The 15,790-nt window shown below is 45.0% G+C and overlaps 1 protein-coding gene across 4 annotated transcripts in view; it reads right to left on the bottom strand.

The window, feature by feature from the left end:
• The window catches only part of LOC124136784 (cytoplasmic dynein 2 intermediate chain 1-like), a 44,249-nt gene that overhangs the window by 10,664 nt on the left and 17,795 nt on the right, over window positions 1-15,790 (bottom strand). For 3 of the 4 annotated variants that reach the window (XM_048380522.1, XM_048380523.1, XM_048380525.1), the window contains 10 exons: window positions 10,710-10,763; window positions 9,419-9,511; window positions 8,080-8,328; window positions 6,960-7,071; window positions 6,235-6,332; window positions 4,389-4,512; window positions 3,673-3,749; window positions 3,272-3,348; window positions 1,995-2,070; window positions 1,176-1,357 (listed from right to left, as the gene is read on the bottom strand). In XM_048380522.1, coding sequence (XP_048236479.1) covers window positions 1,176-1,357; window positions 1,995-2,070; window positions 3,272-3,348; window positions 3,673-3,749; window positions 4,389-4,512; window positions 6,235-6,332; window positions 6,960-7,071; window positions 8,080-8,328; window positions 9,419-9,511; window positions 10,710-10,763 — 1,142 coding nt within the window. The remainder of the gene's footprint in view (window positions 1-1,175; window positions 1,358-1,994; window positions 2,071-3,271; window positions 3,349-3,672; window positions 3,750-4,388; window positions 4,513-6,234; window positions 6,333-6,959; window positions 7,072-8,079; window positions 8,329-9,418; window positions 9,512-10,709; window positions 10,764-15,790) is intronic. The other variant, XM_048380524.1, reaches the window with a different exon arrangement.

The raw sequence follows: 15,790 nt of genomic DNA, 5'->3' as shown, positions 1-15,790 counted from the left end.
GTGGTTGGTGGTGGTTGGTGGTGGTGGTGGTGGTGATGGTGATGGTGGTGCTGGTGTGGTGTTGCTGGTGAGGGTGGTGGTGATGGTGGTTGGTGGTGGTTGGTGGTGGTGGTGGTGGTGGTGGTGGTGGTGATGATGGTGGTATATTATAACACTGATCTAGCCCCTACTCACCCTACTACAGTGGAGTAGACAGGCACAATGGTGGTGGTGGTGGTGGTGGTGTGGTGTGGTGTGGTGGCGGTGTTGGTGGTTGTGATGGTGGTGTGGTGATGGTGGTGGTGATGGTGGTGATGATGGTGGTGATCGTGATGGTGGTGATGGTGGTGCCGGTGTGGTGTTGCTGGTGAGGGTGGTGGTGATGGTGATGATGGTGGTATATTATAACACTGATCTAGCCCCTACTCACCCTACTACAGTGGAGTAGACAGGCAAAATGGTGGTGGTGGTGATGGTGGTGGTGGTGGTATTTTATAACACTGATCTAGCCCCTACTCACCCAACTACAGTGGAGTAGACAGGCACAATGGTGGTGGTGGTGGTGTTGGTGGTGGCGGTGGTGCTGGTGATGATGGTGGTATATTATAACACTGATCTAGCCCCTACTCACCCTACTACAGTGGAGTAGACAGGCAAAATGGTGGTGGTGGTGATGGTGGTGGTGGTGGTATTTTATAACACTGATCTAGCCCCTACTCACCCAACTACAGTGGAGTAGACAGGCACGATGGTGGTGATGGTGGTGTTGGTGGTGGTGGTGGTGGTGATGATGGTGGTATATTATAACACTGATCTAGCCCCTACTCACCCTACTACAGTGGAGTAGACAGGCACAATGGTGGTGGTGGTGGTGGTGGTGGTGGTGGTGTTGGTGTGGTGGTGGTGGTGGTGGTGATGGAGCTATGGTGATGGTGGTGGTGGTGGTGGTGGTGGTGGTGGTGGTGGTGGTGATGATGGTGGTATATTATAACACTGATCTAGCCCCTACTCACCCTACTACAGTGGAGTAGACAGGCAAAATGGTGGTGGTGGTATTTTATAACACTGATCTAGCCCCTACTCACCCTACTACAGTGGATTAGACAGGCACGATGGTGGTGATGGTGGTGATGGTGGTGGTGGTGGCGGTGGTGATGATGGTGGTATATTATAACACTGATCTAGCCCCTACTCACCCTACTACAGTGGAATAGACAGGCACGATGGTGGTGATGGAGCTATGGTGGTTCTCCTCCTCCAGGACGCGGGCGGTGTTGTACGTGGGAAAGCGCAGCACATGCTCCTGGTCACCAACACTCACTGTCCGATGCATGGACGTCGCCTCACGTAGATCCCACACCACAACGGACCCATCCCCCTACAGAAGAGACCAGTCAACAACCTTAGCGCTACGACTGACATAAGTCTATGTGTAGGTATGGGCGTTACGATCACCTTAGCGCTAAGATCGCTTTGTAACAGCACCAGGTCACATATCCCCATCTAGTCAGCTCTTACAAGCAGGAGACGTTATCTCATCCCTAACCCCCAAATCTCACAAACATGTTTATAGGTACTACATGTATATCTTTCTACCTTGACACTGACATTAATATTTCCACAAAATATAGCTGCGTCAGAAACCAACCAACCCAACATCTACTTCCTAGTAAGAAGAAGAAACAACACTAAACTTGAACATGGAAGTATCGTTACTCCAGTACATGACATGTGACCCACCAGAAGAAAAGGGACCTTATGGGTACTGGGATACAATTGTCTATAACTTCAAAAAGTCGTTTAACGTCAACTACCTTCAGTGAAGATCGCCATGTTGATGTCATGAATCTCTGTAACAAATATGACTTGAAGCTTGCGAGTTGTATTATTGTGTTCCGAAGATGCTGTAGTTTTAACTTATAATAAAAAGTCATATGTGATTTTTCACCCATAAGGTCCCTTATCTCATGGTGGGTCATATATATATATATACCCAGTGGGGCTCCCAGACTTACCATGCCACAGAAGGCCAGGGCAGCCTTGGCCGGACTGAAACAGCAGCAGGTGGGCGTCGCCTCACAGCACAGGATCCTGAAGCAGGAAGCAGGACATTAACAAGTAAGTGAGTGAGTGAGTTGGGTTTAATGCCGCTTTTAACAGTATTCCAGTTATATCGCGGCGTGTCAGCTTAATGTGGGAGGAAAGCCCGAAGTGATGCAGGTCTCAGACGTTTACCACTTCGGTGAAACCCACAAGCACGGGTATGGTGCTGACAAACCCAGAAACATAATTGGGGCGAACCGGGATTCGAACCCACAATCATAGGTTTCTGGCGTGTCCAAGGGACGCAAGTCTGCACAGCGAATCGCGGCGCCTTAGACGACTGGGCCACCCGTGCCCCCCATTAACAAGTAAGTCACCCATGATCACCCAGTTTCATTACCCCATCTGCCTTTGACATATAGCAAAACATAAACGACACACAACACAATGATGCAGAGAACCCTAATTAACGCTTTGGAGTAATCAGTGGGTGAAAAAGAATAATTTCACGTAAAAATGACGGTTGTCACTTTTAAGAATCATCCACGTGTGTTTTCGCTTCAACACTTCCATCAGGCCTAGACATCAGTGGAACACATGGTCCACACATTCATAGAGTTCATCATGTGACATTAACCGTCATGATGCGGTGACAGTGAGGTGACTATGCTGTGCTTTCGAGTTCTCAAGTAAATTGGTGTAGATGCAGTTAGTTCCCCGTCTGCATCCATAAGAATCTATCGAAAAAGGACTTGAGTGTGTTCCAACATAACAACCAATCAGAGACCTCCTATCACTGAGTAATGGATATTTTAACATTATGTCAATTGAAACCAGAGCTCTCATTGGTCAGCCTAGTCCCACTGTAGAATGCTTTATGTCACTGGCGCATTAACAATTTGTTCATTATGATATTTTATGCATGTATATTATTTGCGAAAAAATGCCAAAAATTTTACATTGGGGGAGGACAAGAGTAAATGTGTAATTATAGGCTCAAAATCAGGATAGTTGGCAACTCTGAATGATGTAAATCATCAATTATGACCAAGTTCCATAAGCTATCAACAAACAAACCCACAAACATACAAATGTAGCAAAATATAATGAAATACTGGTATAAGGAAAATGAATGAGGAACTTACAGTTAATCACCAAATCAAAACTGAATACGATACAAATGAAATTTGAAGATGGAAAAAAGGACATTTGAATACTTGTTTAATCATATGATGAGATTTCAGCCCACCTGTGAGGATAGGTGACGTCGTTGATGTTCCACACACAGGCGAGACCATGGCTGTCTACTGGGTTGTCAGGGGACGGCTACAACAGATGGCAGATGTGAGGAAGACGGCCTCAACATTCTCAGTATACAATCATGCTTGTAAAACAACCGAACAATCACATTAAGCTGGTAGCAGCCAACTAGGTCCACACTTTGTCCACACTAGTTGACAGGTGTCTCTGATGCCATGTTGCAGCAAACAGACTGATACCAACACTTGGAAACACTGAACGCCAATGTTACACAAATCATGTTCGGAAAAAGCTGTGGTGTCTTCCATGACATCCAGAGACAGAGAGGAAGATGAAACCAGAATGACTAGTGAATGCCCCACTATACAGTGCTGATGACTGAAGTCTCACCTGGGCAGGGTGGCTGAAGATGGTAAGGAGCATATTTGGCTGGTTGGGGCAGAAGCAGGCTTGTGTGACATGGCGTCCTGAAACACATGGTAGTGAAGTAGATATAACAAGCATGAAACACTCTCATCCCCTGCCAATATAGTGTACAGTTTTCAAGTTCTGCTCCGAAAAGTCCATGTCGTAGCTACGGAAACTCGAACAATAAATTCTTCAAAACCCCAAACTATCAAAAGGCACCAGTTTACCACTAGGGCAATCTATGTGTCAAGTTTGGTTCACATATCTCTCATGGGTTTTGAGTTCTGCTCCAGAAACTAAGTGTAACGGACAGTCGGACAGACAGCACCCATTCCTTTTTCCCCCTTCCACTTCGTGGCGGGGAATAACAAGCTGCCACTACTGCTTCCTGCAGCAACTCCATTCAGTACTCACACCCATTCACCCATTTTTTTTTTATCTATTTAAAACATTTTTTTCAGATGTCATTTGATCACACATACAACACACATAAATTCATCTGCCCCCATTTCTTAAATCATCTGCCCCCATTTTTTAACTCATAACATATCAAAGTTCCATTATGTCTAAATAGGCAGTCATAAGCATGGCGATTTCTACATTCTCAATCAACAGCTGTAATTTAATGTACATTCACAGACCTCGGACAAGAGTCAGTATGTCATGTTTCCAGAAATGATATGTAGAAGAGCACCAACCTTCCATAAACTTGAGTCCACCAAGTTGTGTGAAGCCATCACTGAAGCCGACATTGGACTTTGTGTTGTCCAGGGCGTGTCTGTCTCCTCCATCTCTCTCCTCATCCAGGAGGAACCCCACAGTCTGCAGACACACACTCAATATACTGGACAACCTCCTTATACAGAAACCCCACAGTCTGCAGACACACACTCAATATACTGGACAACCTCCTTATACAGAAACCCCTCAGTCTGCAGACACACACTCAATATACTGGACAACCTCCTTATACAGAAACCCCACAGTCTGCAGACACACACTCAATATACTGGACAACCTCCTTATACAGAAACCCCCCAGTCTGCAGACACACACTCAATATACTGGACAACCTCCTTATACAGAAACCCCCATCTGCAGACACACACTCAATATACTGGACAACCTCCTTATACAGAAACCCCCGTCTGCAGACACACACCCAATATACTGGACAACCTCCTTATAAAGAAACCCCACAGTCTGCAGACACACACTCAATATACTGGACAACCTCTTTATACAGGAACTCCAGTCTGCAGACACACACTCAATATACTGGACAACCTCCTTATACAGGAACCCAACAGTCTGCAGACACACACTCAATATACTGGACAACCTCCTTATACAGAAACCCCCGGCTGTAGACACACACTCAATATACTGGAAAACCTCTTTATACAGGAACCCCCCACTCTGCAGACACACACTCAATATACTGGACAACCTCTTTATACAGGAACCCCGCACTCTGTAGACACACATTCAATATACTGGACAACCTCCTTATACAGGAACCCAACAGTCTGCAGACACACACTCAATATACTGGACAACCTCCTTATACAGAAACCCCCGGCTGTAGACACACACTCAATATACTGGAAAACCTCTTTATACAGGAACCCCCCACTCTGCAGACACACACTCAATATACTGGACAACCTCTTTATACAGGAACCCCGCACTCTGTAGACACACATTCAATATACTGGACAACCTCCTTATACAGGAACCCAACAGTCTGCAGACACACACTCAATATACTGGACAACCTCCTTATACAGAAACCCCCGGCTGTAGACACACACTCAATATACTGGAAAACCTCTTTATACAGGAACCCCCCACTCTGCAGACACACACTCAATATACTGGACAACCTCTTTATACAGGAACCCGCACTCTGTAGACACACACTCAATATACTGGACAACCTCTTTACACAGAAACCCTGCACTCTGTAGACACACACTCAATATACTGGACAACCTCCTTATACAGGAACCTCACTGTCTGCAGATACACACTCAACATCAACTCAACAATACTGGCTAACCTAAACCTGTTTTGATCAGTATTTTAATTACACCCTGTTGTTTCAATGTGGGAGGGAATCCGAAATTATTAAGTAAATGAGACATTTACCAATTTGGTGAAACCCACAAGCATGGTGCGGCCTAACCTATAATTCAGACATGGAATTATCATTCTAAATACCCAGCATTCATTCTCCTATGTCGGAAATGACTTATGTATCGGGAATGTAATACAAGAATATACTTTGTTGTGGCCTTCAGATACTAAAGTTGGAGATATTGATTTACAACTACAGTTGTTGAGTCGTGTTGTATTTTATGCCGATTTTAGCAAAATTCCAGCAATATTACACCCGGGGGCCACCGGAAATGGGCTTCACACATTGTACCTATGTGGGGAATTGAACCCGGGTCTTTGGCATGACGGGTGAACGCATTAACCACTAGGCTACCCCACCGCCCGATGACACTACAGGCTGTCGTGATGACATAGGGAGAATACCTGTCCAATCTTCTCCACAAACTTGGCCAGCTTGACTGTGTCTCCATGACGACTGATAATTTGATTATCATTTGCTGCTTCTGGATCAATTCCATCACCTAGGAGAAATTGAACTACATTTTACCTACACTCAGGTAAACAAGTCAAATCCAAGTAAATTAAACATTGTTTGTTTGTTGTTTACCCTGCAGAGCTACATCATGGCTGCCTGTAAATAATCAAGGCCAGACAAACAAATCTTGATGCCGTGAGGAAAATCCCAGGCCATTGGAGTACGATGACAGGCAAGTCTCCCAGCCCACCCCCTGATACAATCTTACGACAAGCATTAGAGGCTGGAGACCTGAAATTTCCATGGGTGTGATAAGAAACAGAGAGCTGGGGACGTATTCTCACCAAGATCCCCACAGGGGTCGACAAGCAATATAGTGCTTGAGACGGACCTGTTCTAACCCAGATCCCCACGGGGTCGACAAGCAATATAGTGGAGGGGACAGACGTATTCTTACCAAGATCCCCACGGGGTCGACAAGCAATATAGTGCTGGAGACAGACGTATTCTAACCCAGATCCCCATGGTGGTCAACAAGCAATATAGTGCTAGAGACAGACGTATTCTAACCCAGATCCCCATGGGGGTCAACAAGCAATATAGTGGAGGGGACAGACCTTTTCTAACCACTTATTCTAGAAGGGAACAAAACTGAAACTGCAAGTCTGCAAACCTCCAACACCCAGCACGTCTTCTGAAGGATGCTGCGTCCATTTCTCTTTGGTGTCAATATCATCTGTCTGGATGTCTCTGTCGATGTTGTCCTCGTTTGTCTGGATGTAGGCCTGCAACATGGAACCACACAACAAATGTATACAATACCCGACATATATATACAGACATATATACATAGATTACTAAACGAACTCCCGTGTAATACCAATTTTATAAAACCAGTGAATAGTTCTGGTATCTGACATGCGAAAGCGAGTCAGATACCACAACTATTCATGAGTTTCATAAAATTGGTTTTACACGGGAGCGAGTTTAGTATGTTATTTATTACTTGCCATTTATAATGTTTTTAGAATTATACTGTTGAGTGTGAATAGGCATAATCCAATTGAGATTAACAGAATAATACTTCAAACACGTCAAAAGTATGAATGAATTTAAAACCATACAACGGTCCACCTTTAGAATTCAGGCTTCCGTTCCACAAAGTTATCGTAGCGCTAAGGTTATCACAACTCACATACTTTAACAAAGACTTACAATTGTCGTTGCTCTACAGTACGATCGCCTTGTGGAACGGGGCCCTGCACCAGAGTTTACAATCACATCACAATACCCGATGACGTAATTTGTGGAATTTTGTTGCATGATCCATTGGCGAAACAATGCCATGTGACATCAGCCTAGCAACAAGGTTGCTGGGGTCATCGAGTGTGCATAAGCTCCTCTCAGTGATCTATCAACTCCACACGCAATGTCGTTGAACAAGCCAAGGGATGTTGAGAGCTTTCAATATTTGGTCGTGAAACTTGTTCCAAGAGTACATAAACACACGTTTTGGTATTACACAATGTGTAATACAGCTGTATATTTATAAAACGGGTGATCTCTTCACAGGCAAGTAATAAATCCCAGTATATATAAAAATACTAACCATCAGTGTACAAAGAACCAGTATGTGGGTAATACAGTCTACCTGTTTAATGTTGGAGTGACCGAAGCTGTGAAATTACTAAACACCTGTGCAATAACAGTTATACTGCCTACCTGTTTAGTGTTGGAGCGACCGAAGCTGTGAAATTACCAAACACCTGTGCAATAACAGTTATACTGCCTACCTGTTTAGTGTTGGAGCGACCGAAGCTGCGTATGTACATCTCATATTCCTTGACAGGCGGCAGGTCAAACATGTCGTATCGTGCAACATCAAGCTCAATCATCTTCTGTAGGTCCGTGCCTCTCTTCCTGGTCCGACTTGCAGTCGTGGAGTTGAGAGCCACTTGCTTCGCTGACACAAAGTCAATAAATGTTCGTCCCCGGTTGACTTTAGGCGCTGGCTCCGTGTACCGCTCCTCAGATGCATCAGTCTGACGAACACACGACACAGTGTCAATACTTGTCATAGGAACTAGCTATCTGATTGGCTAGTACATCTCACGCAAAAACAAATTCAAGTCAGCTGACAGCCATCACAGACAACATGATGTCCTGGTGTTTGGTTGACTTCACTTTATTACTTGAGAACTCACAACAGTGGACACGTCCCTTCAGTTCATAAACTCCCATCAAGTCCCATACTATGTTTTATGCCCAGTCAGCAATATTTCAGCTGTATCACAGCAGCCTGCGAATAGGTCTGGGACAGACAAGCCAGTGCCATCAGCATTCACATCCCATGCTGCCAGGTCACAATCCAACCAATCATTCTTGTCACAGAGCCTTGACACCCTAATACAGTGTTGAGATTATCTCTTGCAGCAAGCATGCACCACTACTGTACGATACAGGTCACAATCCAACCAATCATTCTTGTCACAAAGCCTTGACACCCTAATACAGTGTTGAGATTATCTCTTGCAGCAAGCATGCACCACTACTGTAGGATACACCTATCAATGTTCCCTTGTGTGTGCTATCTAATCGGGTCTATTTCTGAGGGACATTTTCAAGCCTAACAACTCAGTATCAGAAACTATCCCAACAACTTCTGGTCATCGGCCTAAAGACACCAAACATGAATCAGCCTGTACAACAACAGAATGACTTTTGTATTTATTTACTTGTCTGCATAAATATGCTATACTCTTGTGTCTACTCTTAGAATATACATTCATTCATTCTAAGATCACTGCAGCAAAATTACAAGTTTGTGTCTTCAATTTTCCCACAAGCCCCACAATGAATAGGTGCAAAATCTGTAACAACATCACATATCTGTGTTTCAACTGTTCACAGAGAACCAACGAACTATGAACATCTGATTTAAATCTGCATTGAGGGGCAGCGTTTGAATAAACTCCAGCCAGAAGTGGAGTTATGAAAATTATTTTGCCACATTTACTTTACAGAGAACCCTCTTGAGAATAACATGGACAAGTTTATGGACAATAACTAGCTTGAGTCCTTCAAGTTCCATGGCCAGATTAATGCACGACACTAAGCTGATGCAACACTTACCGAGTCCGACCGATTACTGTGTCTGGAACCGTTAGCAAGCCGTGTGTTCTCCTCATCCATAGCCTTCAGCAGCTCATCCATCTCACTGCCCGGCTAAACAGACACACAGACATCAGCACACTATAGGACAACATCGGGCCATCTTGGAAAATGTTTTGGGCAACATGACCCAGCTGTTGAAATTGGGTTGTTTGGTAGGAAATGTCAACATGACCATTAGATGATAACAGATAAACATGCAGATGTCTAAATCACCTCACCTCACCTCACCCAAGCATATGTGATGTGATTTTGTGGACATATATAAAAAGAAACATTGTTAACCTAATTTCTTTGATAAACGTTTGAGCCATATTGCAAGGTTGGTCACTGAAACAAAGGCTTTCTGTACTGTGACCTGATGACTCATCTTCCTTGATAGTGTCTTTTATCTGTGGCTCCCAAATATTTTTCTTGTATTGTTTGTTATTTAACGTCGCACTCAGCAATATTCCAGCTATATGACAGCGGTCTGTAAATAACCAAATCTGGACCAGACAATCCAGTGATTGACATCATGAGCATCGATTTACGCAATTGGGATCAATGACATGCATCAACCAAGTCAGTGAGCCTGACCGCCCGATCCTGTAAGTCGCCTCTTATGACAAGCATGGGTTGCTGAAGACCTATTCTAACCCGGAATCTTCACGGAAAGGCTTCTGAATCATGAAACCCTTAACTCCTTTTCGTTTTACATTATTAAGTGTTACTTTCACAATAACATTAAGTGGATATCTGTCTGCAGAACATCACTTGAGAAAGTATGTGAAGAATTCCCAAAATAAATTTCAGCTTATGTAAAAAAAAGTTTTAAGTAATCAGATCTGGACCAGACAAACCAATGATATTGTCAGCAACACCCACACTATATATGTAGGATGACATGTAAGGCACCAAGTGCGACCACCTGATTCATTCACTCTTCTCTTGCAACACGCACAGCATCTACCCTGGAACCCCCAGGGGTGGGGTGGCTGCAGAATCCCCATGGTTAGGTTAGACTGAACGTGACACATGTTAAACAGTTAGGTGCTAGTGACTGACACGTCAAACGTACACATGTATCACAAAAATAATTAAACACATTAATACTGCAGTCTGGGTTAGGAAGAATGAACATGAAACTGTGCAGTCCAACACTGTGACGACACCCACCGGAGTCTTACTGCACAGAGCAGGTTAGCTGGTGTGAAGGGGTTAATCATACATCTGTGGAAACACATAGAACAGCCTCACTGGCAATAATTACAATAATCTCAAACGTCTGCCTCGATGTTGGCTCCTCTGTTGCTGCTGGTTCCTCCTGGGTGGGAAATGATCATCATTGGTTTCAGGGAATTAGTGCGATGGTTTGTTTGTTGCTTACGCCACATGAAGCAATGTTTCAGCTATATGACAGTATGACAGTTTGTACAGTAAATAATGGCAGGACCAGACAATCCCGTGATTGACATTATGAGCAATGTTGGGGTACAATGACCCAGCCTGACCTCCCAAACCATTTGGTCACCTCATACAACAAGCACATAAGTTACTGGGGACACATTCTGACCCTGATTCCCACTGATTGAAGGTTGCTTTCAACAGTGGGTTTTTTCACATCAACTGTTGCTGTTACAGTGGGAGAAGCCATACTCTGTTATTGTGGGAGAAGCTCTACTCTGTTACTGTGGGGGAAGCTCTACTCTGTTACTGTGGGAGAAGCTCTACTCTGTTACTGTGGGAGAAGCTCTACTCTGTTACTGTGGGAGAAGCTCTACTCTGTTACTGTGGGGGAAGCTCTAGTCTGTTACTGTGGGGGAAGCTCTACTCTGTTACTGTGGGGGAAGCTCTACTCTGTTACTGTGGGAGAAGCTCTACTCTGTTACTGTGGGAGAAGCTCTACTCTGTTACTGTGGGAGAAGCTCTACTCTGTTATTGTGGGAGAAGCTCTACTCTGTTACTGTGGGAGAAGCTCTACTCTGTTACTGTGGGAGAGCTCTACTCTGTTACTGTGGGAGAAGCTCTACTCTGTTACTGTGGGGGAAACTCTACTCTGTTACTGTGGGGGAAACTCTACTCTGTTACTGTGGGAGAAGCTCTACTCTGTTACTGTGGGAGAAGCTCTACTCTGTTACTGTGGGAGAAGCTCTAGTCTGTTACTGTGGGAGAAGCTCTACTCTGTTATTGTGGGAGAAGCTCTACTCTGTTACTGTGGGAGAAGCTCTACTCTGTTACTGTGGGAGAAGCTCTAGTCTGTTATTGTGGGAGAAGCTCTACTCTGTTACAGTGGGGGAAGCTCTACTCTGTTATTGTGGGAGAAGCTCTACTCTGTTACTGTGGGAGAAGCTCTACTCTGTTACTGTGGGGGAAGCTCTACTCTGTTATTGTGGGAGAAGCTCTACTCTGTTACTGTGGGGGAAGCTCTACTCTGTTACTGTGGGAGAAGCTCTACTCTGTTACAGTGGGAGAAGCTCTACTCTGTTATTGTGGGAGAACCTCTACTCTGTTATTGTGGGAGAAGCTCTACTCTGTTACTGTGGGAGAATCTCTACTCTGTTACTGTGGGAGAAACTCTACTCTGTTACTGTGGGGGAAACTCTACTCTGTTATTGTGGGAGAAGCTCTAGTCTGTTACTGTGGGAAAGCTCTAGTCTGTTACTGTAGGAGAAGCTCTACTCTGTTATTGTGGGAGAAGCTCTAGTCTGTTACTGTGGGGGAAACTCATCACTGTTACTGTGGGAGAAGCTCTACTCTGTTACTGTAGGAGAAGCTCTACTCTGTTATTGTGGGAGAAGCTCTACTCTGTTACTGTGGGAGAAGCTCTACTCTGTTACAGTGGGAGAAGCTCTACTCTGTTACAGTGGGAGAACCTCTACTCTGTTATTGTGGGAGAAGCTCTACTCTGTTACAGTGGGAGAAGCTCTACTCTGTTACAGTGGGAGAAGCTCTACTCTGTTATTGTGGGAGAAGCTCTACTCTGTTATTGTGGGAGAAGCTCTACTCTGTTATTGTGGGAGAAGCTCTACTCTGTTACTGTGGGAGAAACTCTACTCTTTTACTGTGGGAGAAACTCTACTCTGTTACTGTGGGGGAAACTCTACTCTGTTACTGTGGGGGAAGCTCTACTCTGTTACTGTGGGAGAAGCTCTACTCTGTTATTGTCGGAGAAACTCATCACTGTTACTGTGGGGGAAACTCTACTCTGTTACTGTGGGAGAAGCTCTACTCTGTTACTGTGGGAGAAGCTCTACTCTGTTATTGTGGGAGAACCTCATCACTGTTACTGTGGGAGAAGCTCTACTCTGTTACTGTGGGAGAAGCTCTAGTCTGTTACTGTGGGAGAAGCTCTACTCTGTTACTGTGGGAGAACCTCTACTCTGTTACTGTGGGGGAAACTCTACTCTGTTACTGTGGGGGAAACTCTACTCTATTACTGTGGGAGAAGCTCTACTCTGTTACTGTGGGAGAAGCTCTACTCTGTTACAGTGGGAGAAGCTCTACTCTGTTATTGTGGGGGAAACTCTACTCTGTTACTGTGGGGGAAACTCTACTCTGTTACAGTGGGAGAAGCTCTACTCTGTTACTGTGGGGGAAGCTCTACTCTGTTACTGTGGGAGAAGCTCTAGTCTGTTACTGTGGGAGAAGCTCTACTCTGTTACTGTGGGGGAAACTCTACTCTGTTACTGTGGGAGAAGCTCTACTCTGTTACTGTGGGAGAAGCTCTACTCTGTTACTGTGGGAGAAGCTCTACTCTGTTACTGTGGGGGAAACTCATCACTGTTACTGTGGGGGAAACTCTACTCTGTTATTGTGGGAGAAACTCATCACTGTTACTGTGGGGGAAACTCATCACTGTTACTGTGGGGGAAACTCTACTCTGTTACTGTGGGAGAAGCTCTACTCTGTTACTGTGGGAGAAGCTCTACTCTGTTATTGTGGGAGAACCTCATCACTGTTACTGTGGGAGAAGCTCTACTCTGTTACTGTGGGAGAAGCTCTAGTCTGTTACTGTGGGAGAAGCTCTACTCTGTTACTGTGGGAGAACCTCTACTCTGTTACTGTGGGGGAAACTCTACTCTGTTACTGTGGGGGAAACTCTACTCTGTTACTGTGGGAGAAGCTCTACTCTGTTACTGTGGGAGAAGCTCTAGTCTGTTACTGTAGGAGAAGCTCTACTCTGTTATTGTGGGAGAAGCTCTAGTCTGTTACTGTGGGGGAAACTCATCACTGTTACTGTGGGAGAAGCTCTACTCTGTTACTGTAGGAGAAGCTCTACTCTGTTATTGTGGGAGAAGCTCTACTCTGTTACTGTGGGAGAAGCTCTACTCTGTTACAGTGGGAGAAGCTCTACTCTGTTACAGTGGGAGAACCTCTACTCTGTTATTGTGGGAGAAGCTCTACTCTGTTACAGTGGGAGAAGCTCTACTCTGTTACAGTGGGAGAAGCTCTACTCTGTTATTGTGGGAGAACCTCTACTCTGTTATTGTGGGAGAAGCTCTACTCTGTTACTGTGGGAGAAACTCTACTCTGTTACTGTGGGAGAAACTCTACTCTGTTACTGTGGGGGAAACTCTACTCTGTTACTGTGGGGGAAGCTCTACTCTGTTACTGTGGGAGAAGCTCTACTCTGTTATTGTCGGAGAAACTCATCACTGTTACTGTGGGGGAAACTCTACTCTGTTATTGTGGGAGAAGCTCTACTCTGTTACTGTGGGAGAAGCTCTACTCTGTTATTGTGGGAGAACCTCATCACTGTTACTGTGGGAGAAGCTCTACTCTGTTACTGTGGGAGAAGCTCTAGTCTGTTACTGTGGGAGAAGCTCTACTCTGTTACTGTGGGAGAACCTCTACTCTGTTATTGTGGGGGAAACTCTACTCTGTTACTGTGGGGGAAACTCTACTCTATTACTGTGGGAGAAGCTCTACTCTGTTACTGTGGGAGAAGCTCTACTCTGTTACTGTGGGGGAAGCTCTACTCTGTTACTGTGGGAGAAGCTCTAGTCTGTTACTGTGGGAGAAGCTCTACTCTGTTACTGTGGGAGAAACTCTACTCTGTTACTGTGGGAGAAGCTCTACTCTGTTACTGTGGGGGAAGCTCTAATCTGTTACTGTGGGAGAAGCTCTACTCTGTTACTGTGGGAGAAGCTCTACTCTGTTACTGTGGGAGAAGTCTACTCTGTTACTGTGGGAGAAGCTCTAATCTGTTACTGTGGGAGGAGCTCTACTCTGTTACTGTGGGAGAAGCTCTAATCTGTTATTGTGGGAGAAGCTCTACTCTGTTACTGTGGGAGAAGCTCTACTCTGTTACTGTGGGGGAAGCTCTAATCTGTTACTGTGGGAGAAGCTCTACTCTGTTACTGTGGGAGAAGCTCTACTCTGTTACTGTGGGAGAAGCTCTACTCTGTTACTGTGGGAGAAGCTCTAATCTGTTACTGTGGGAGAAGCTCTACTCTGTTACTGTGGGAGAAGCTCTACTCTGTTACTGTGGGAGAAGCTCTACTCTGTTACTGTGGGAGAAGCTCTACTCTGTTACTGTGGGAGAAGCTCTACTCTGTTACTGTGGGAGAAGCTCTAATCTGTTACTGTGGGAGAAGCTCTACTCTGTTACTGTGGGGGAAGCTCTACTCTGTTACTGTGGGAGAAGCTCTACTCTGTTACTGTGGGGGAAACTATACTCTGTTACTGTGGGAGAAGCTCTAATCTGTTACTGTGGGAGAAGCTCTACTCTGTTACTGTGGGAGAAGCTCTAATCTGTTACTGTGGGAGAAGCTCTACTCTGTTACTGTGGGGGAAGCTCTACTCTGTTACTGTGGGAGAAGCTCTACTCTGTTACTGTGGGGGAAGTTCTACTCTGTTACTGTGGGAGAAGCTCTACTCTGTTACTGTGGGAGAAGCTCTACTCTGTTACTGTGGGAGAAGCTCTACTCTGTTACTGTTGGAGAAGCTCTACTCTGTTACTGTGGGAGAAGCTCTACTCTATTACTGTGGGAGAAGCTCTACTCTGTTACTGTGGGAGAAGCTCTACTCTGTTACTGTGGGAGAAGCTCTACTCTGTTACTGTGGGAGAAGCTCATCACTGTTACTGTGGGGGAAGCTCTACTCTGTTACTGTGGGAGAAGCTCATCACTGTTACTGTGGGGGAAGCTCTACTCTGTTACTGTGGGAGAAGCTCATCACTGTTACTGTGGGAGAAGCTCTACTCTGTTACTGTGGGAGAAGCTCTACTCTGTTACTGTGGGAGAAGCTCTACTCTGTTACTGTGGGAGAAGCTCTACTCTGTTACTGTGGGAGAAGCTCTACTCTGTTACTGTGGGGGAAACTCATCACTGTTACTGTGGGAGAAACAGA

Source organism: Haliotis rufescens, unplaced genomic scaffold (genome assembly GCF_023055435.1).
Source record: "Haliotis rufescens isolate VD_foot unplaced genomic scaffold, xgHalRufe1.0.p SCAF_31, whole genome shotgun sequence".
Lineage (NCBI taxonomy): Eukaryota > Metazoa > Mollusca > Gastropoda > Lepetellida > Haliotidae > Haliotis > Haliotis rufescens.
Note: the sequence above shows the minus strand (reverse complement) of the source record. Positions and strands in the feature narration are given on the sequence as shown.